The sequence below is a fragment of the Mandrillus leucophaeus genome, unplaced genomic scaffold (genome assembly GCF_000951045.1).
Source record: "Mandrillus leucophaeus isolate KB7577 unplaced genomic scaffold, Mleu.le_1.0 Scaffold196, whole genome shotgun sequence".
Taxonomy (NCBI): domain Eukaryota; kingdom Metazoa; phylum Chordata; class Mammalia; order Primates; family Cercopithecidae; genus Mandrillus; species Mandrillus leucophaeus.
The window spans coordinates 1,638,382-1,661,130 of NW_012101987.1; the positions used below are offsets into that span (position 1 = coordinate 1,638,382).

General features: G+C 39.4%; 1 protein-coding gene across 1 annotated transcript in view; it reads left to right on the forward strand.

The window, feature by feature from the left end:
* The window catches only part of LOC105538642 (astrotactin-2), an 844,928-nt gene that overhangs the window by 312,561 nt on the left and 509,618 nt on the right, over window positions 1–22,749 (forward strand). The window contains exon 5 of the mRNA XM_011978544.1: window positions 20,225–20,332. Within this exon, the coding sequence (XP_011833934.1) occupies window positions 20,225–20,332 (108 nt within the window). The remainder of the gene's footprint in view (window positions 1–20,224; window positions 20,333–22,749) is intronic.

Consider the following 22,749-nt stretch of genomic DNA (forward strand, 5'->3'; position numbering starts at 1 on the left):
AAAAAAAAAAAAACTTTTGATGAAATCTTGTCCTTTAACATTGTTTACAGCTTTGATCAAGCAAACGGCAAAGATTACTCAAGTTAGCAGTTGAGTCTGTTGTTCTTGATTGTGTGTTTGTTTACTTCTTGTGTGGCCAGAAAGATGCACATGATAAAGACCCTGTAGTGCCTTCATCATGCCTCAAGAGTATGTTCTCACCAATTTACATAGGTTCACAAGAAAACCCTTGTCTCTGCACAGTTCACATTCTTTTACTAGTTTCAGCTTATTCACTGAAAGCTAGAGCCAAACCAGATTCTCTATTTCTCTTCTGTGTGATCATCTTTCCTCCATTCTCATGCCTCACTCCACACACAACCCTAATCTCACATCCTGACCATTTTCTCTGCTACCCCCAGGAGATAGGAGCGAGGCCCTGCCATGTGTTCCACAGCTCTTGCATTAGCATGTGCTATAGCCTCGTTATACTTCATTCTGGCTTCTGGCTTCTTGACCATTTCCTCTGTCTGAATGTGAGCTCTTGGATGGGAGCAATTGTATCTTTTTTTTATTATTATTTTTTTTGAGATGGAGTCTGGCTCTGTCGCCCAAGCTGGAGTGCAGTGGCACGATCTCCACTCACTGCAAGCTCTGCCTCCCGGGTTCACGCCATTCTCCCGCCTCAGCTTCCCGACTAGCTGAGACTACAGGCCACAACGCCCAGCTAATTTTTTTGTATTTTTAGTAGAGATGGGGTTTCACTGTGTTAGCCAGGATGGTCTTGATCTCTTGACCTCTTGATCCGCTCGCCTTGGCCTCCCAAAGTGCTGGGATTACAGGCGTGAGCCACCGCGCCCGGCCAGCAATTGTATCTTCTTAACAGTTATACCCATAGCCTACTGCACAGGCTTAATACGTAGTAGGCATTCAGACAACGTGTTGAGTAAACAAATCAATATTTGAATAAATGAAACTACAGCTATTTGCCCAATGGTCCAAGGTTTACAATGTCCCTTTAAATGTATTATCTCATTTAAGACTTGTGACCATACTGTAGAATAGATATTTTGTTTTGTTTTGTTTTGCTGAGACAAAGTCTCACTCTGTCACCCAGGCTGGAGTACAGTGGTAGGATCTCGGCTTACTGCAACCTTCGTCTCCTGGGTTCAAGTGATTCTCCTGCCTCAGTCTCCTGAGTAGCTGGGACTATAGGCGTGCACCCCCATGCTTGACTAATTTTTGTATTTTTAGTAGAGACAGGGTTTCACCATGTTGACCAGGCTGGTATTGATTTCCTGACTTCAAGCGATCCACCTGCCTCAGCCTCCCAAAATGCTGGGATTACAGGTGTGAGCCATCACCGCGCCTGGCCTGGAATAGATATATTCCCATTTTAGAGATGTGAGACTTAGAGTTTAGAGAGCTCAGGTCACTGTTAATGGTGATGACTGCTGTATAAAAAATTACCCCAAAGCTTTGTGGTTAAAAGCAACAACTTTTTCCTTTGGCCCAGAATTTTGTGGGTCAGGAATTTGTAAAGGGCTTGGCTGGGCAGTTCTTGCTTGGGGGTGTCTCATATAGTTGCAGCCAAATACCTGGCGAGGCTGTAGTTATCTGAAGGCTCAACTGGGCTGGACATCAAAAATGGCCCCTCACATAGCTGGGAATGGATGCTAGTTGTTGGCTAGGAGCTCCACTGGGGATGTTGACTGGGGTACCTACATGTGGGCTTTCCAGCATGCTAATCTCTGAGTAGTCAGGTTTCTTGGATAGTGACTGGTTTCTGTCCCAGGAGAACTAAGTGATATTGCATGGCCTTTTCTGACCTGGCCATGCAAGATACATAGCCTCAATTCTGCCATTTTCTTTTACTCAAAGCAGTAACAAGCCCTCCCAGATTCAAGTATTGAAGATCCTGTATCTCAGTGAGAAGTATGTCAAGAATTTCAGGGCTGTGTATAAAACTACCACAGTAACACAGACTTTAAAAACAAAACAACAACAAAAAAACTCAAACTTAGGTTTTCTGACTCTAATTCAATAATTTTTTTGCTACTCCAGGATTGATATATAACATGAATTTTGAATATACAAAACAATTCAGAGCGAATGCAGTGTATCAGTGAGGGCCTCAGTTCTCCAGACAGCTGCAGGAAGAATTGTTATGCTAAAAACACAATTTCTGATAAATTATTGAATTGTCTGTGTTCTAATTTCATGCCTGAAATGCAGAAGAGAAGTGAGGATACTCATCCCTCTGGGATTACTGCTCTGCCCTTAAGTCTGACCAACAAGAAGAGTGTCATTCGATAATGAGTTGTATTAGACTAAAACACATATCTTAGTCACGCATTCGACTAGGAACACAAAGCTGGCCTTAATCTGATAAATCCCATAGACTTTTTTTTTAAAAAAAACTAATGTTCATTAAAAAAAGTTTCTAAAATTCCCCAAAGTGTAAACAAAAATGAAAATGTTCTGTAACCTCATCCTCCAAATACTACTAACATATACATTTTGCCCTAATTTTTTCAAGCTTTACTTACATTTTTCTACATGCAACTTAAAAATGATCTCTATTAAACTGGAACTTGTTTACAAGAAATCACATCCATTTAGAGTATGCAATTCAATGAATTTTGAAAGATGTATACACCATTGACCATTTCCTTCACCCCCAAAAGATTCCTAATGACCTTTTACAGTACATCCTTCTTTCTACCTACAATATCAGACAACCACAGATCTGCTTTTTGCTACTATAGATTGGATTCGTCTTTTCTGGAATTTCATTTAAATGGACTCACACAGTATGTACTTTTTGTGTCTGGCATCTTCCATTTAGCATAATGACTTTGAGATTTCTTCCTTTATTTACACCTGTCGGTAGATCTTTTTTTGTTTGTTTGTTTTTTCTGAGACGAAGTTTCACTCTTATTGCTCAGGCTGGAGTGCAATGGTGCGATCTTGGCTCACTGCAACCTCCACCTCCCAGGTTCAACTGATTCTCCTGCCTTAGCCTCCTGAGTAGCTGGGATTACATACAGGTGCCCACCACCATGCCTGGCTAATTTTTGTATGTTTAGTAGAGATAGGGTTTAACCACGTTGACCAGGCTGGTCTTGAACTTCTGACCTCAGGTGATCCACCCTCCTTGGCCTCCCAAAGTGCTGGGATTACAGGCGTGAGCCACCGCGCCTGGCCCAAATATGCTGTATTTTATCTGCCAACCAGTTGATGGATATTTGGGTTGGTTGCAGCTTATTGCTGCTATGGATAAAACTGCTGCGAACTTTCATGCAGAAGTCTTTATGTGAACATACCTGTTTTTGTTTCTCTTGAGTAACTAGGAATAGGATATCTGGGTTATATGGTTGTTGTAGAATTAACATTTTGAAAAATATGGATTTTTTTTCCAAAGTAGATACGTGATGCATAGTCTCATCTGCAGTAAATGAGAGTTTTACTTGCTTCAAAACCTTGTCAAGACTAGTAAGACGGATCTTTTTTAAATTTAGCCATTCTAATTGTTGTGCAGTTGTATCTCATTGTGATATAATTTGTATCTCCCTGATGACTAAAGAGGTGGAGGATCTTTTCATGTACTTATCAGCATTGATATATTTTAAGGTATTTCTTCAAATCTTTTGCCATTTTTTATGTGCTTATCTCTTTGTATTGTTATGAGTCTTTATAAACATACTTTGTCAGATATATGTATTACAGTTATTTTCCCCGATTCTGTAACTTGTCTTTCCTTTTCTTAGTGGTGTCTTTTGAAGAACAAGATCTTTCATTTTTCTAAAGTCCAATTTCTCAATTTTTTTTTATGATTTATGCGTTTTGTTTTCTATCTGTGACCTTTGCCTACCCCAAGGTCAAAACAATGTTTCTCCCGTTTTCTCCTAGAAAGCTTACAGATTTATCTTTTACATTTACTTCTGTAATCCATTTTGAATTAATATATGTATATGGTATGAACTATGGGCTTTTCTTCATTCCTTTTAGCATATGGCTCTCTAGTTGTTCCAGCACCATTTATTGAAAATACATTCCTTTGACAACTATATCAAAAATCAATTGTACATACTTCTGAACACTGTATTCTGTTTCACTGATTTATATTCCTATCCTTTAGCCAATACAAACTGTCTTGGTTACTATAACTTTATAATAGATCTTAAAAACAAGCGGTGTTAAATCTACCAACTTTGCTATAAAATTACTTAGCTATTGTAGATTACTTGCACTTTCATATAAATTTTAGAATTACCTTGTCGATTTCTACCAAAAAAAAAAAAAAAAAAAAAAAAAGCTCGTTGGGATTATAACTTGGATTTCATTTACTAAATAGATAAATTTAGGGGGAGAAAGCATCTTAACAATATTGAGTATTATAATCTGCAAACATGGTATATTTATTTATTTAGATTTTCTTTATCTTGGCAGTGTTACATTGTTTTCATTGAAAACATATTGCATACCTTTTCTTAAGTATTTGAGAGTTTTTTCTACACTACTGTAAATAGAATTATTTTTCAATTTTTTTTAGCTTTTGCTGCCAGTATGTAGAAGTACAATTAACTTTTGTATATTTACCTTTTATATTTCAATCATGCTAAAGTAATTTATTCTAATAGTTGTTTTGTATATTCTTTGTGCTTAGTTTTATAAATAATCATGTCATCTTTAAAAATATAGTTTTATTCCTTCCTTTCAAACGTTATACTTTTTCTTCTTCTTGCTTTATTGAAATGGTTAAAGCAAGGGTGTCTATATATTTCATTTTCAGCAGTTTGACTATGATGTGCAACTCTTTCTTTTTCCCATCTTTAAATCCTGTTTGATTTTCCATTTGTATCTTACATTAAATTTGGTAAATTCCAGCCTTTATTTCTTTATTTTTGTTATTCTATATCTCTCTGAGACTCCAGTGATCTGTATTTAGACTGTTTGATATTGTCCCATGGGTCCTTTAGACATGGTTTAATTTTTCTTTTCTTCGTTTTTCAGATTGGGGAGTTGGAAATTTTCTATTAATGTATCTGTATCTGCAAAGCCATTGATTATTTTCTTCATTTAATTAAGCCCATCCAGTGTTGTTTTTTTTTTTTTTAAATACATATTCAGTTCTAAAATACCTATTTGGTGCATATATATGTAGATATAGTTTTTTCCTGCCAATAGTCCTCACATTTTTAGTCATTAAAATCACCATTTCCTTTACCCAACTGATCACAGCTTTTGCCGTTAAAGTTCTTGTCTGCTAATTTCAACATCTGGGTCATCTTAGAGTTGGCCTTTGCTGGTTGTCTTTTCCCTTGGGAATGAATGAAATTTGCCTGGTTTACCATATGTTGAGTAATTTTGGATTTAACTTTGGAAATTGTGAATTTATTGTATGAAGACTCTTGGGTTTTGTTATTTTTCTTTAATATTCGTGTTTTGTTTTTGAAGGCAGTTAATTTGGTTGGACTTCAGCTGTCCTGCCTTTGGTGAGCAGCAGCTCAAATCTCTGGTGTTTTATTATCTTCAGCTGAGCTTGTCAGGGCCTGTCTTTCACATGCGTAGTCCAGAGGTCAGCCAGAAATATGGGCAGAGATTATACACAGATTCTGGGCTCCTCTTCTCTGGGTCTCTCCTTTTCTTGATTCCTCCCTCACTCTCTGCTGGCTTTACTTGATCTGGGATCCATCCACTGGGTCCTCAGTTCAGACAAGGGCAAACTTATTCCTGCTGCTTCAGGTTCCCTAGCTATGCTGTACATGTAGCCTACCCTCAAAGGAAGAACCTTAAAGATGAGAAATTCATCCTGTGCTGTGTACTTCCTCCACATTTCATCTTCTTTCCAAAATATACCTGCTTTTATTTACTTCCAAGAGCCCTCAGCCCTATTTTTTTTTTTTTTTTTTTTTGGTATTTTGTCCAGAATGTATCATTATCATCTGCACAAGGATAGGTCTGTTACTAGTGTACTCCTCTGTACCGTATGCAGAACCTCCTCTGTATTTGATATTAATCATTTTATTAACATAGGATTTATGTTTTTATCCCCTTTCTTAAAACTTGTATTGAAACGTAAGTATTTTCTACATTATTTTATCATCATCAAAGCCTAATATTCTAACATCATTAGCCATTCCCCTCAAGTTGGACATTAAGGCAATTTTCCATTTTCCAATATTTATAAATAATGTTGCAATGACTATAACAGTGCATAAAGCCCATCCTGTGTTTAGGACAGGTTCCTTAAGGTGAATTCCCAGAAGCAGGTCAAAATGGATGGACATTTTTTAAGGTTCTTTTTTATATTGCCAAATTGCTTCCCAAAAGGACCGTATAAATTTGCACTGCTTGCAGCAATTTAGGAAAATGGTCACTTCATAAAATAATATCCAGACAGCACTGGATATTATTAAAGCAAGAAATAACTTTTCTGTTTCAAAAGATGAAAAATTATAACCAAAAATTTATGAACACATATACACATAACATTTTAATGGCAGAGGATAGATCTTCCTGGTTCTATGGCAGGAGATTCCAGCACGAAATAGGCATATTGCAGAGAAGACTCTGAAAAATAAAATTCCGAACAAATAATCACAGACAATTAAAAAGAGCAGGGAAATTGGGAAGCATAGAGGGAGAAGATATACTTGTACAGGAAACTAAAAGATGACAAAAAAGGCCAAATATGTGAAACAGTTTAGCCCAAACTCATGAGAATACTCCCAGAAAGATTGAGGCTTCGAAATGATCAATGCATGGTGGACAAATTTGAAAGAAAATAAGCAAAGATAAAACACACTTTTAAAATTGCTTTTGGAACAATAAGAATAAGAAAATAATTGTCCTATTGGATGAAACAACTGAAACTTTATTACCAGATGAAAGTAAGGAACTAAGTTCATTCTGATTCTGTCAGATCTGTCACATATCAAGAAAAAAATCTGAAAACTCAGAAAGGGAGAATAAAGATGTTCTATAAGAAGTGGAGTTCTAACACAGGAGTATTAAGTATTTACTTTGAAGTGGCTGCCTTGATTTCCATCTCTAGACCCAATCAAATTACTTCCAGGAGCTAAAATAATCTTGAGATGTTTTCAGAACCAGAAAGTTGGGTGTAATCTTGGAGGAAACAAGGCAGGAACAAGAGTTGCCAAAATTCTTTTGAAGGACAGATTTTTTTTTTTTTTTTTTTTGAGACAGAGTCTCCCTCTGTTGCCCAGACTGGAGTGCAGTGGCTCACTGCAACCTCTGTCTCCCTGGTCAAGCGATTTTCCTGACTCAGCCTCTTGAGTAGCTGGAATTACAGTCATGTATCTCCACACCCAGCTAATTTTTGTATTTTTTGTAGAGATCGGGTTTCACCGTGTTAGCCGGGCTGGTCCCAAACTCCTGGCCTCGAGTGATATGCCCACCTCAGCCTCCTAAACTACTGGGATTACAGATGTGAGCCACCATGCCCAGTCAGAAGGACAAATTTTATCCAGCATACTAATAAATGGTGAAGCACTATTGAATCTTGATTTTGATTCTCAAGAACAATGAGGTGGGTTGGTCAAATTTACATGGTTAATGTGTGAAGGAAAGTTGGGAACACCAGAAGAAGCCATCATGAGTTCATGAAGAAAAATCTTACCAGATGTACTGCATTTCTATTTGGATTGGTTTATTGCATGAGAAGATCAGGGATATATTACAGATACCAGATATCTGAATGTCAGCAAGATATTTGACAAAGCAAGGTCATGCAGCCAGTATGGAGATGGAGTTTATTGGGAAGTTAAGTGTCTTTCTATTCCCAGTATTCCATGCTAGGTTTACCCTGGTGAGAACTCTGGTTCTCACAAGTATATTAATTTCTGCATGTGTTTATTTGAACATTCTGTCTTCCCAATTAAATGTAAGCTCTTTGATGGCAGAAACTATTTCTGTTTCACTTCCCAGTGCATATCCACGTCTAAGCACATTATGGACTCCCAGCAGATTGAATGAAAAAAGTGTGTGTGTGTGTTTGTGTGTGTGTATGTTTTGTTTTGTTTTGTTTTGTTTTCCAAAGGGTACAATTGTAGGCTGCTTGATAGTATAGTCAAGATCGTTTACTTTTATTCAATTACATGTTCTCAAAGAGTTTCCGTTAATGATCTGATGTCACCCTGAAGAGGGTTCTCTGCCCATTAGCTGTCAAGTTTTATTCCAACATGAATGTCAATGTCTTAGAGAAAGGAATATCTAGCATGGAATACTGGGAATAACAAGGGCCGCAGTTAAACTTCCCAATCAACCCCGTCTCTGTACTGGCTGTGCAATCTTGCTCAAGACAATCCCTGAAGATATCAATTTATTGATATTTAACACATGGATATCAGCATTAACTTAATTGCACTCTTATATGTACTCAATGATTGTACCATACATAAACGTTTAGTCCTGTTGCTTGACATGTAGCAGGCACTCAGTCGCTATTTGTTCCCTTTGTTACCTCCTGCTCCTTTTCAGGTTTATTCAATTCATAAAGGGCATGTAGTCAGGGAATAGGGCAAACGTGAGATCAAAAGATTAGGACCAAAAAAGTACATCTTGAGAGACTAGAAGAAAGGGTTGAAATATACAGATACAATTTGGTAGTACAAAACGTTCTTTACTTTGGTTTAGAAAAATCAATTCTACAAATACATGATGGGAAAGACCAGATTTATTTGTAGTGCATGTCAACAAAGAACTGAGGGCATATTGAATGTAAGTCAGCTGCCAATAAAGCTGAAGCGGGCTTGAGCTGCCTTGCTATAAGTCTCATGTTCAGAGAGAGGGAGGTGTAGTCCATTATTGCTCTATGCGGGTCAGATCACACCTGGATTAGCATGCCCAATTCTGGACATCAAAACTCAAACAGGACATGAGAAAAATGAACTACTTTGAAAAGAATATGACAGAATGAATTTGAAATATGGGATGAGTATCAAAATTACTAAGATTTAAAAACAATGATGTAATACCCAGTGTTACAGAAGATACAGTGAAATACAGTGAAACAGTCACTCATATACAGCTGATTGGGACAAAATTGGTATATCCTTTCGGGAGGGTGTCTTAAATATGTCAAAACCCTTTGACCCATCAATTTCTCTTTCAACACTCAAGAAAATTCTACATGGGGTTGCATAGGGCTGTGTAGAAATATTTACCTGTGAGAATGTGTGATAAAATAGTGAAAAACTGAAAACAATGTAAAATTTAAACAATAAGAAATTGGTTAAATAAACAGTACATTGACATAGTAATTTTACTATATCAATAGTAGAACTTTTCAAACATTAGGTGATGTTGAAGGTGAATACTTAATGGAATGATAATATTTATGACATTTTATTTAACTTTATTTTAATTCCAGACGCAATTTATATTTATTTTCTCTCAAAAGGAAAAAAAATAAAAAGAAGAATATCTCAATATTCAGAGAAAATCACCATTATCATTGGGGTAAATGTAGGTATAGCATAAATAAACGTATCGTTATATATAGATAGATATAGATATATATTTTTCACAAAATTCACACGATATGCTGAAGTTACAAGACAATGAAACCTAGTTGTAAAAACGTATGCATATAAACACACAGTTAAAATCTCAAAGTAAGAGAAGTCAGTTGGGATAAATAAAATTTGCCTTGATTATTATTTTCTTCTTTGTACTTTTCTTATCTTTGAAAACATTTCTACAATAAATATGTACTGACTTTATAATTCAAAAATTATAACTTTTAAAGCATATGATATAAGGAATGGCTGAAGGAATTAATGAAAATATGTAGCTTGAGCCAGGTGCAGTGGCTCACATTTATAATCCTAGCACTTTGGGAGACTGAGGTGGGCAGATATCACTTGAGGCCAGGAGTTTGAGACCACCCTGGCCAACATGGCAAAACCCCGTCTCTACTAAAAATGCAAACATTAGCTGGGCGTGGTGGTGGGCACCTGTAATCATAGCTACTCAGGAGGCTGAGGCACAAGAATCACTTGAAAATGGGAGGTGGAGGTTGCAATGAGCCGAGATTGTGCTACTGCACTCCAGCCTGGGTTACAGAGTGAGACTCTGTCCCAAAAGAAAAAAAAAAAAGAAAAGAAATATGTAGCTTGGATGAAAAGATTGTGAGTGGGCACATAAGCAATCTTCAGATGACTGAGGACCATCATATAGGGAAGGTAACAGTCTAAGTCTACCATTTTAAAAGTCTGGACAGACTCTAGAAAGTGGAAATTTCATAGAACTTAATATATGACCAACCTCAGATACTCAGATCTGCCCCCTTACTCTACTGTAGCTTCCAGAATTGGTTCTATATTCTCCTCCCTGCTCTGCCATTTATGAGCTATGGGATGTTGACCAAGGCCTCTGTAGTGTCTCTGACCCTCAGTGTCCTCATCTTTCAAGTGGGAATGGCAATGCCCATCTCATCCAGTTATTGTGAATGTCAAATGAGCTGCTGTGTTTGGGAAGAGAGTAAAAATATTAGCTGTTATGCAATATCTGTGAGATGTTAATGTCTTTTTCAGTCACACGGTATGTCAGGAACAGGATAGACCTAGGACCAGAGTCTCTGGACACCATACCAGCTCTTCTTCCCATTGCCCAGGTGCCATATGGTGATAACTTGGAAAGAGTGTGGATATTTTTGTAGGACTGGACAAGGGGTGTTCTGTTTACCTATTGTTGCATGATATAGCATCCCAAAGCTAGTGCGTTAAAGCACCAATCTTATTATACTCACAGATTCTAGGAGTCAGGGAGTCATACATGATAAAGGAAATGTGGATTATCTCAGCTCCACAAGGACTGGACTTCAGCTTGGAAACCTCAAACATCCATGGGTAACAGATGGCTGGGGATAGAATCAACTAGAAGCTTCTCTCATGTTTTTGCCACCTGGGATGGGCTGGGATGTCTTAAATGCTGGACTTAGCTGAGACTCTTGACTCAACCACTTACACATAGCCTTTCTATGTGGCTAAGAATCTCACAGCATCGTGGCAGTTTTCCTAAGAGGAAACATCTAGAGAGCCAGTGTTTTCAGAAAGCTAGGCAAAAACTTTATTGCTTTTCAGGTTCTATCCCTAGAAATCCTACAGAGTCACTTCCTCTGCATTCTGTAGATTTGAGGTACATTCCTAAGGCCAGTCTAGATTTGGGGGCAGGGAAATGAGACTCTGCCTTTGATGGGGGAGTGGCAAAGGTCCCACTGCAAAAGAGAAGACAGGATGGGAGATTTTGTTATGGCCCTGTTTGGAAAATAAACCATCCCACAGGGAGGAGTGGGATGTTTGAGAAGACAAAGCTTTACTTCCCTGGAAGAGTGAGTTAAGCTAGACTGGAGATCTTTTCCCTCATAAGTAGTTATTTAAGCCAAAATTCGGGGATAAATTGGGTCATTTCCTTTCATGGGTGATGGAATGATACCCCTCTGAGATGGTCATATGACATTAAAGGTCAAGTGAGTAATGGGTTTAAACTGCTGCAATAAAGTGTACACACTTAAAAAATAAACAAAGCTTTTATTAAGTGTCTTTTTTTTATTAGCAAGCATTAGAAGGTCATTGGAGGAGAATTTTTAAATGCATAGGAGCAACAATAAGAAATTTTTTAAAGCACACCCAAATCTTATCATCCAGAGAAAAACCACTATAACACCTTAATATATTTCCTTCCATATGTGTGTGCATGTGTGTATTTACATGTATTTTATATGTACACTTTAAAAACAGAATACTGTTGTTTTAAAATATGCTTTATTATATGCTTCTTAAAACTTTGTTCATAACCTTAGATCATGACATCTCAGAATGACTTTTTACTTCTTTCTTCTTTATTTATTTTTATTACATACACAGAGTAGCATTCATACCAAATATGAGCAAGCATGTATAAACTTACACAAGTGGAATCCCTCTTTGTATTCTTCTCTGCATACCTTTTCACAAAAGTATGTCTTGGAGAGATTTGTATGTCTATAATTTAGATCTATGTCAGTGTTTTCAGTGGTCTTATGAAAGACTATATGCTATGATTTTTTCATCAGTCTTCTGTAAATGGACATCTCAGTTATTTCTTATTCTTTCGCTGAAATTATAAACAATGAGATTTAGCTATATTTTACCATATATAGTTTTTCACCATAAAAATCAATTTTAAAAGTTCATCATAAATCCCAAGAATGCTGCAGAAATTTCTTCCCTGGGGGATCAGACAAACCAGGGCTCGAATCCATATCCTTCCACTTAGCTGGCTGGTTGACCACAAGTAAGGAGCTCCACCTCTCTTGGCCACGTTTGGAGAAATAGCATAGTCACCTCTATGTAAAGTGTCTGGCACTGTGCCTGGCCTATAGCAGGTGCCTTATGGCAGGTAGCAGTTACAGTCAAAACATCTCCGAGAAGTGAATGTGTATGAACATTTGTGGTTAAGCTCTAAAGCTCAGAGCAATTGTAGGTTGTGTGGTTTAGGGGGTGTGGGAAGTTTACCCACTTCTGTCCTTTTTCCATAACTGGGACCATTTGTATTCCCTAAATGGTTGGGGGTCAGATGGGTTTTTCCATTCCTGAACCACATATTTCTTTATCTGGCACAATTCTGGGCAATCTAAAAATGCAATATCACTGTCACCAGCTTGAGGAAGACATGGAGCCTGAATAATTTAACATGTCACCACCATCCATCATGATAGCAAGAGCAGGAGATGGAGTGTGGAGGACTGGGCCTGCCGAGGCTGGCAGAGCAGGTCTGTGGACAGGGCAGCCCAAGCATAGAAGTTAGATTGCAAAAGAAGAGCAGTGAGTTAACTCTCATAGGCCCAGGAAAGACCTTGTATCATCTTGCTCCATAGTTCTCTATAACATGACTTTTATGTTGTTCTGATGCCTTGATTAGCCTCAGAGCACACCTGGGTCAAATTCCCAGTTTGCCACCAAATATCTATGCCATCTAGGGGAAACCTTTAAATATGTCTGAATATCTTCATTTATTTAGCAGCAAAATTGAGGTAAGAATCCTCAGGTAGAAGGCTTTGCTAAGTCCTAGAATGGCATGCAAAGAATATCTAAAATGCTTACCCACTAGAAAGCAAACTCCAATAAATCAGTAATTTTTGTGTGTTTTATTGATGGCTTTATCTTCAGTACCTAGACAGTGTTTGGGACAGCATGGGCCCTGAGTAAATGATTGTTTACGGAATGCATAAACAAATGAGTGAGTATTGTGATGATTTTAGGTGACCAGGTGGTCTAGGACAGACTGAATGGTCCCCTTCTGCATCCCCACACACTGGGCTAGGACTCCAGAGGTCTGAGCTCTTGATTCTTTCAAGGTGGCTGTGTAATTCTTCTACTCTGTGCCCCAACTTTCCCTCTCCCTGTCTCTCTCACAGCTCTCACGTTCCCCATTTATGGTTCTATCACTAATTTTGTGATATTACCAAAAAAAAAATGAGTTTCTTTTTTTATATTTTGTGAGATGTAATTCACAGAAGATAAAATTAATCATTAATTGGCCAGGCGCGGTGACTCACTCCTGCAATCCCAGCACTTTGGGAAGCCAAGGCAGGTGGATTACCTAAGGTCAGGAGTTCGAGACCAGCCTGACCAACATGGTGAAACCCCGTCTCTACTAAAAATACAAAATTAGCTGGGCATGGTGATGCACACGTGTAATCCCAGCTACTCAAGAAGCTGGGGCAGGAGAATTGCTTGAACCCAGGAGGCAGAGGTTGAAGTAAGCTGGGATCACGCCAGTGTACCCCAGCCTGGGTGACAAGAGCGAAACTCTGTCTCAAAATAATAATAAATCATTTTAAAGTGTATAATTCAGTGGCATTTAGTACATTCACAAGGTTGTACAACCATCATCTCTGTCCAGTTCCAAGACGTTTCTACCACCCCTGAAAGTAACTCAATAGTTATTAACAGTTACTCCTCATTCCCCCTTTTCCCTAGCCACCACTAGTCTACTTCCATCTCTATGGATTTAGCTATCCTGGATATTTCATATAAATAGAATCACATAATATGTTACCTTTCATGTCTGGCTTATTTCACTTAGCAAAATATTTGCAACGTTCATCCACATTGTAGAATGTATCAGTATTCCTTTTTATGGCTGAATATTATTCTATGTCTATATACCACATTTTGTTTATCCATTCATCAGGTGATTGACATTTGGGATTGTACGTTTTGACTTGTAAATAGTGCTGCTATGAACATTCATGTACAAATACTTGTTTGAATGTCCTATCTTCAGATTTGGGGTGGGGTGTATATACCTAGGAGTGGAAATCCTGCATCATGTGGTAATTCTATGTTTAACATCTTAAGGAACCACCAAACTGGTTTTCACACTGGCTGCACCATTTTGCATTTCCAGCAGCAATGTATGAGGGTTCCAATGTCTCCACGTCCTTACCAACATCTGCTATTTTCCATTATTTTGATTATTGCCCACCTGGTGGGTATGATGTGGTATCTATGGCTTCGGTTTGCATTTTCTATTGACTAATGACAGGAAGCATGTTTTTAATGAGAACAGAGCATTTTTGAATCAGACATAAGTCAGATTCAAATTTGGGCTCCGCCATTTGTGTAATTTTGATTAAGCAACAGTGAGATTCTGAATATTGATTTGTCCACCGATAAAATGGGATTAACTCCTACATCTCAGACCCCGTGTGAGATGTAGGAAGGATATTGCATGTAAGGTACCTGGGGCAGTGCTTATCCCACTGTGGCATGTGTTTAGCTCATCTTCTCAATGGCTCCATCTCAGGCTCTTCAGTACCAGAAGAACCAAGGACCCAAGGAGCAAGGATAGAAAGGCTGCTAGTTCCAGCAGATAGATGACCTCTTCTTTTCCCTTGCCAGTCTCTAACCATTCTCACTTTCTCTCAGCCCCTAAATGGAAGTATGCGAGCAGCCCTGTGTAATTAATGGCTGCATTTTATTGCACTAAATCACCAATTTTTTATTAAAATGCTAACAGAGGGGGCCCTTTTCTAGCCATCTGAATCACCTCCAAGTCAGACTGTAATTGGCCTGTGCCCCCTTCAGATTATATGGATACTCAGAGGCTATATGTCTTGGGTGGCTGCCACCTCCCCAGAATGTCACAGCAGGCAGGAGAGTCAGGGGGCACCTCCAACCAGCAGCACTTCCTTCCTTTCATTCTGTTAAACACAGACAAGCATCAAGTAATTGAGAAATGTGCCCTGACTCTCACTTCTTGGTCTTTGTGCAGAATGTTTACATGCAACATACTGTTTTCCCCATAATAACCATTCAGCTGAGTTCTTGTACCCCTTTTAAAGATGAGATCAGAGAGATCAAATGCCCTGCCCAAGACCATATGGCTAATAAGTGAATCAAATAACTAGAACTCATGTCTGACTCCAATACCTTAATTTCTTTCTACTAAAGTCCAGTACTTCCTTTGGCTCATGGATAAACAAATAGAGAAACTAACTAGACTCCAAGTGCCTTGGGAGCGGGGACCATAGATACTGTTGTTTAACAGAATCCCAGCTGTGCCATTTTTTCATCCAAGTCAAAAATCCAAATTGTTTTTTAAGATTTAACATTTTACAGGCAGTCATGGCTTATTCATCTTCATCCTGTACTCAGATCCTTGCCCTTAATTATGCTCAGTAATATTTGTTGTACAAATGTGTCTAGAACTGTGTTCTCCAATATGGTGAGCACCTGATATGTGGCTTGTCTGTATTGTGATGTGCTATAATCACAAAATGCACACTGGGTTTTGAAGACTTACGAAAAATATATAAAATATTTTAGTAATAACTTTATGTTAATTTCACATTAACATAATATTTTAATATACTGAGTGAAATGCAACATATTCTGGAAATTCATTTGAACTTTTATTTCTACCTTTTTAATGGGGCTACTGGAACATTTAAAATGGCATATGTGGTTTGCATTATATTTCTATTGAACCGAGTTTATAGACATTGTTTTTGAGCCTCAGTTTTCACTCTGAACACATGGTACTTTAATAGTTACAAGAAGGGAGTAAAGGTCAGAAGAGTTTGGAAATGGAGGCTTGACCCAAAGGGAAAAGCCTTTATAGAAACCCTTATGGTAGTTATAGGGGTGTGGTCTCTGTGTGCCTGGACATGTGGAAAGATGGGGGAGTCACAAAGATCTTGCTAAGCCTAATTAGAGTTCCTACAAGAAAACAGGTCCAGGTGTTGGAGTCAAGTAAGAGAACTGCTAATCCTTAATGGTCAACATATCAAGCATTTGTCAGCCCTCTACATCCATATGCATGCATGTGTGTGTACACACATAGGCACAGACACACATACTTTCTCTGGTTGTATTAGGTATGAGGCAAGCTTTGCAGGTAGACAGACAAAATTTCAATCCTGTTTCTCCCACTTACTACCTCATGTCACCCCTCTGAGACAGTTATTCATCTATAAAACCAAAACTCATGATACAGTCCTTATAGGATGACTGTGGACATTGTAAACAAAGTATTTGTTCATATTTGATTGTAAACCAGCATTGTGAAAAAGGAATAGATTTACCCGCCACTGTCTGAATTTGAATTGTGGTTCTACTACTTGCAAGCTATGACCCTGAACAAAATATCTAATTTCCACGTGCCTTCATTTTCTCACCAGTTGAGATGAGAATAAATGTAGTAACCTACTTCCTAGGTTCTTGTAAGTATGAAATGAGTCAATGCATGTAAAGTCTTTAGAATAGTGCCTGGAAGAGATACTGTGCTATGCCAGTGTTAGCTTTTCTTATATTAGAATTGCCTGATGACTTTTCGGTCACTCTCTCTATCTTGCCCCAGTAGGGAAAAAATAATGTCTGATTCCTGTACGCCAGATTTGTTCACCATGGTAGGGATATACGAGGTCATGTGTTTAGGATAAAGTAGAGATTGGAAGGAAGGAAGGGAGTAAGAATTTTGCTGAAATGTTTCAAAGTGTGGGTGTGGCATCGAAGGGGCTGTGAGAAGAGTCTGAGGTGGCCTCCTAACAGGGATAGACCCCTCGTTTTTGCTCTGTGGCTCCAGACACAGCAGAAAGTATGGCAGATGTTTTCTGAACATAAGAGAGTGACCTTATCAGATGCCTTCATTTTCCCTTTGGCCAAGAATTACGTATAGGTGAACAGAAGTCTTCCTCCCTTTTTTTTTTTTTTTGGAGATGGAGTCTCGCTCTGTCACCCAGGCTGGAGTGTAGTGGTGCGATCTTGGCTCACTGCAACTTCCACCTCCCCGGTTCAAGCAATTCTCCTGCCTTAGCCTCCCAAGTAGCTGGGATTACAGGCACACGCTGCCACACCTGGCTAATTTTTTGTTTTTAGGAGAGACGGGGTTTCACACATTGCCCAAGCTGGTCTCGAACTCCTGAGCTCAGGCAATCTGCCTACCTTGGCCTCCTAAAGTACTGGGATTACAGGTGTGAGCCACCACGCCTGGCCATTCTCCCTTCTTTTCTTTCTTCTTTCTTCTTCTTCTTCTTTTTTTTTTTTTCTTTTTTAACAGTAAAATCTTTTAATGGCACTTTTAAAAGCCCTGCTGGCTTCTGGGGACCTCTGCTCTCTAGTAACTTCCAAATTCTCCATGAGCTCCCTGCCAATTCCATTTCAAAGCAGAGCCTTTAAATGGAGAACTGAATCTGGCAGAATCTGAAGTCTGCTCATGTCTCCAGGCCCTGCTTTTAGTTGCTGGGGATTGGGGAAAGTGTGCACTAAGGCTCTGGGACACACCTTGCCTGATGACACATTTGGGAGAAAGATCAAATGTTGTTGTCCTTGTACTTTCCCACTCATTAGAACATACCGTCTCAGGGAAGGATGGGTGTGGGGAGGCAGATATTAATCTTTCAATTTTACAGAGCCTGAAACCGAGACGCAGCATCATAAGTGACTAGAAATTTGAGCTTGGGCATTAGTTCTACCTGGTTTCAAAGTCCACCTTCACTCATTATTAGCAAATCATTTTTCTTTTCTGAGCGTCACTTGCCTCATCTGTAAAGTAGGCACAATGATGCCTCCCTCCTAAGGGTATTATGAATTCAGTAGTATGAATGAGATGTTGTGTACAAAGCTCTGAATGCCGTATTTAGCGCCTTGACACTCGAATGATGATCTGCTCTTTCAGGGTTCACTCATGAGTGGTTTTAAGGAAAACAATGCCTGTATTACAGAGAGACCGAATTTGGAGTTGGACAGACTAGCCTCAAAGCTTAACTCTCCTAGTCATCTGCTGTGTGACTATGCAAGTAACTTTGCATAAGCATGTCTTTGCATCTTTGCTTTATTATCTAGTTTGTTAATTACACCACTCTTATGAGTATATCATGATGATGATTGTCTGCAATAATGTCTACAAATCTTCTAGGTACCTAGTAGACTGTGCAACAATGTTGCTAGAAGAATGAATGTGTAATAACCATATTGCAGAAAAAGTGTCTGCAAGTAGAATTTCTGTATACTGAATGCCATTTCAAATACCCTACCTGAGGAAATTACATAATAAATCCTTTCGTGAATTGAATAACATTTCCTTCTAATGTATGTTTTTCTTTTCCTCAGTTGAAATTTTCGAATAGGTAATAGGTTTGCATGGTGCTTGACTGAAAAGATGCAAAGAGTTTATAGAGAAAAGTAGCCTCCCTCTGTTCCCATCTTTCAGCCACTTAATTCTCCACCCAGGACAACCATTTTTACCAGATTCTTAAGTCTGCTCCCAGAAAGTCTATTACCGTAGATGTCTGAAGCCCCATCAATGAAACAATTTTAAAAACCAAAGTCCTTATTTTCCTGTGCCCATCTACTCACGCCCAGTATCCTCAGAGGCTCTCTCTCCTGGTTATTTCTTCTCTAGAGTAAATAATTTACCAATCCTTTAAACCCTCTCTTTCCATATCCTGTCTTTTTTTTAGCAATTAAAAATGCAGAAAGCACAAAGATAAAAATAAAAAATACCCATATTTCTCTCTTTGGAATTAATGACTATTAGTATTGTGACACAATTGCTTTTAGCCTTCTTTTTTATCCTTTCTGCAATCTGTCGTTCACAGCATATGAATGCATCGCCCTTTTCCCTCCACAGTCCTCTGAGTTTGTCTCTGAAGCACCCTTTGCACTCATCTCCTCCTCCCACCCTCACTGCACAGGCCCTCCTGCAAGCCCTGACCTCCATTCACCTGGGTGGTCACTGAGCCTCCTGACTGCTTCCCCTGCCTGGCACCCGTCCTGCAGCCTAGGTACCACTGGAGTGTTCTTCCTTGTACGCACCATGGCTGGTCAATTCATACTTTTGCTCTAGAACCTTCCATGACACCCAAAGTAAAGCTCCCTATCCTCTGTTTGGCACCCAAGTCCTCTCCCTGTGTGTCTTCCCAGTCATTTCTCTACTTAATGTTGCCTCCGACTGCCCACATGGCCCATTCCTGAGGAGGCTCAAGCTGGTACCTCTGCTGGAACTCCTTTTTCTACTAGTGCAGCCCCATCCATCCTTCAAGACCTGACTTAAATCTTCGCTCCTGCATAAAACCTTCTCAGACCCTCCATGTTGAAATGAATTGCACTCCCCAATATTCCTAGCATCTCATTGAGTGGTAAACAGAAGCCATGAATTAGGTTTAAGCCTCCTTAGGATTCCATTTGTCCTCCTGACTAGCTTATGATCCCCTGCCTGGCAAAGACTGAGTCCTATTTATCTTTGCGTCTCCAGTGTCTTGCTCTGAACCTGGCATATAGTAAGCACTTGATTGAAATGTGGTTAAAATTAAGTTATCTAGAGTGTTTTCTAGAGTGTTTGCTTATCACCAAAAGCAACAATAGCTATCAGTTATTTAAGACGTACTGCAGACCAGGTATTTTATATATTACATCTCCTTTAATCTTCACAGCAATCTCACAAGGTGAATAGTTTTATCCCTATTTTAGAAAGACAGAACCCAGGGTTCAGAAAGGTGTGATTTCCCGTCAAGGTCACACAGCCCAGAAGCTGCTGAGCCATGCTTGGACTCAAGATCTGCTTCACTGCAGAGCATGAACTCCTTCCATTCATCACACTGACTCCTGGGTGGCTTGGGATTTACAGAGAGAAGTCTGGGGATGGGGTTGCGGATCTCTGGGATGGCTGAGGAATCTCACAAACTTCTGGAGGCCTGGAAGGCTGACTGATAGATTGTGCTTCCTCACAGGGGGAATCAGCTTTGGGAGAGCCAAGGGGACGTCGGGCTCTGAGGCAGACGATGAAACGCAACTGACGTTCTACACAGAGCAGTACCGCAGTCGTCGCCGCAGCAAAGGTAATAGTGTCCTTGGAAGGTTCCAGAACCAGAGTTTGTAGAAGGAAATCCTGGAAATCAAATTTTGTGTTCCCTAGGAAATCGTAAATCTTCTCTAACCTGGTCCCAATCTGGTTAAAACTGAGCTTAGTATCTGCTGCCTTGGCTATACTGGTGACCTTCAGTATATCATTTTCTCGACTTATTCTTTATTTGCTTTCTATCCTACCTTATTCCTCGAAAAATATTGTGGATTTTTTTTAGTTTATGTAGATTTTTAAAAATTCAAAACAGGAAATGAAATAACTAATCATATTAATATGAAAATAAGAATAAGGAAAATTATTCAAACCCAGGTTGGGTTGATGCAGAATAATTCCTGCCATACTATTTTGTAGTTCTTAGAAGAGGCTGGCAATTTAAGTAAGAAATTCCTGGCAGCCAAAGTGTAAAGGGAAACATACTCAGAAATAAAATGTACAGGGTTAATGGGAAAGAATCAAGCATTTGCTCAGGAAATTTTACTTACCAGACCAGAGATAAAGTCCTCTACTTGGTATGTATGAAGAAGATACCATGTGACTTTCTAGATGGTTTCTTCAACAGAAAAAAATTCAGTATTGGTGCATAATTATTTCTCACAGTGTCACTCAATGTAGGGGAATGGCCAAATGCTGAAGCAGGACTCCACAAAGGTCTGAAACCTGTGGCCAAGATCCATCATTGTCTGATTATTCAACGTGCTCTGAAGGGAAAACATAGCATATTTCAGGCAATTGCCTGTGAATGTAATTCCTCATCTTGGATTGTTCATAAGGACAGGAAAGCAGCCAGTCTGAGACTGCATTCTTGGAATAGACCCTCCTGGGGTGCAAACATTGATTCCATGCCAGTGATAAAGGGCAGATCCATGCATGGGCTTTAACCACCCACTGAAAAGAAGGTCCTGTGACAAAAAACAGGTCCAGGTCATGTGGCAGGGTACCTGGCCCTCCTCTCCTACCTCCACAAAGAAGTGGGCTGAAAAGTAGCTGGGGCAGGGAGAAGGAGGAGGAGGAAGCTTTCTCACAAACCATTCTGCATGCATTCTATCCATGCACAGTGGACATTGCAAGAGTACAGATCCCCATAGCTTCTGTGTGCTCCTTTTGCTCTTAGGCAAGTTATTTACCTTCTGTATGCCTCAGTTTTTCATCTACAAGTTGGACCTTGTAACTGCCTCATGGGGCTGTGGATAAATTTTGGTTAAGCTATGTAAAAAATTTATCATGGTGCCTAGTGTATGCTAAGAGCGAAATAAGTCAGACATTATTAATGTCAGTTCATTTCTCATTGTTTTTTTTTCCTGTCTCCTCACCTCTGGCATCTTTCACTGAAAAGCCCCACGTGGGAGGAGTGTTGCCATTGACACGTTACATGGGAAGGGTTTGCAGCCTCGGTAGCCACTGGAAGAACGGAATCTGCCTCTCACTCCTTCCCATTCCTCAGCTTTCTCCACTTGGTCTTAGCCAGAAAACCAAGAAGCAATCCTCAGCTTCCTGGAATCTGCATTGGAGATTTAGAAGTTGACGATTGATGGTTCTTGACTGGTCTTCTCCCTCACACAATCCAGCAGCCAGAATTAGGGCTGGGGAAGTTAATGGGTCCCCTCAGCAGGCCTGGGCTATTTATAGATAATTGGAAAAACATCTATCACTGAGCATGCCCCCCATAAATTGGTGTTCAACTTAGAAAAGCTAAAGCAAGCTACAGGCCCCAAGATGAAGGATTTAACCCAGCGCCTCCTTTCTTTCTCTCTCCTTCCATCCCTTCATTCTTTCCTTCCTCTCTCCCTCCCTTCTTCCTTCCCTCCTTTTTTCCTCTCCTCTCCTCTCCTGTGCTCTCCTCTTCTCTCCCCTTCCCTCCCCTCCCCTCCTTTCTCCCTTGCCTGCCTTCCTCCCTCCCTCCCTCCCTTTCTTTCTCCCTTTCATACATACCACAAATATTTGTTCTGCACCAACTACATGCCTGCTACTCTTCTAGGCACTGGGGACACAAACCAAGCAACAATTTAAAATTCCTACTCTTGTGGGGTTTGTATTATATCAAAATATAAATCTATTAGATGGTGATAAATGCTAAGAGAAAAGGAGACAACAAGGAGGGGAATTGAGAGAATATGGAAGGAATTGAATGCTTAGATTCAGTGAGCATAAATTACCCTACCCTTTTTGCAGGATCACAGGGAGAGCATTCTTAATACTGTGTTTGATGTTGTTAGGTTTTTGCTATTGCTGCCGCAGCTGCCACAATTTTTGGTTGTTGAATACAGAGAGTGAATTTGGTTCTGCAACATCTTTGTTCTAGGCAAATGAACTGAGAACCCAATGTCCCAGTCTGCAAGTACCAGAATTCCTCATGAAAGGGCTGTGATCCATTGTTTCTCTTTCATATACTTT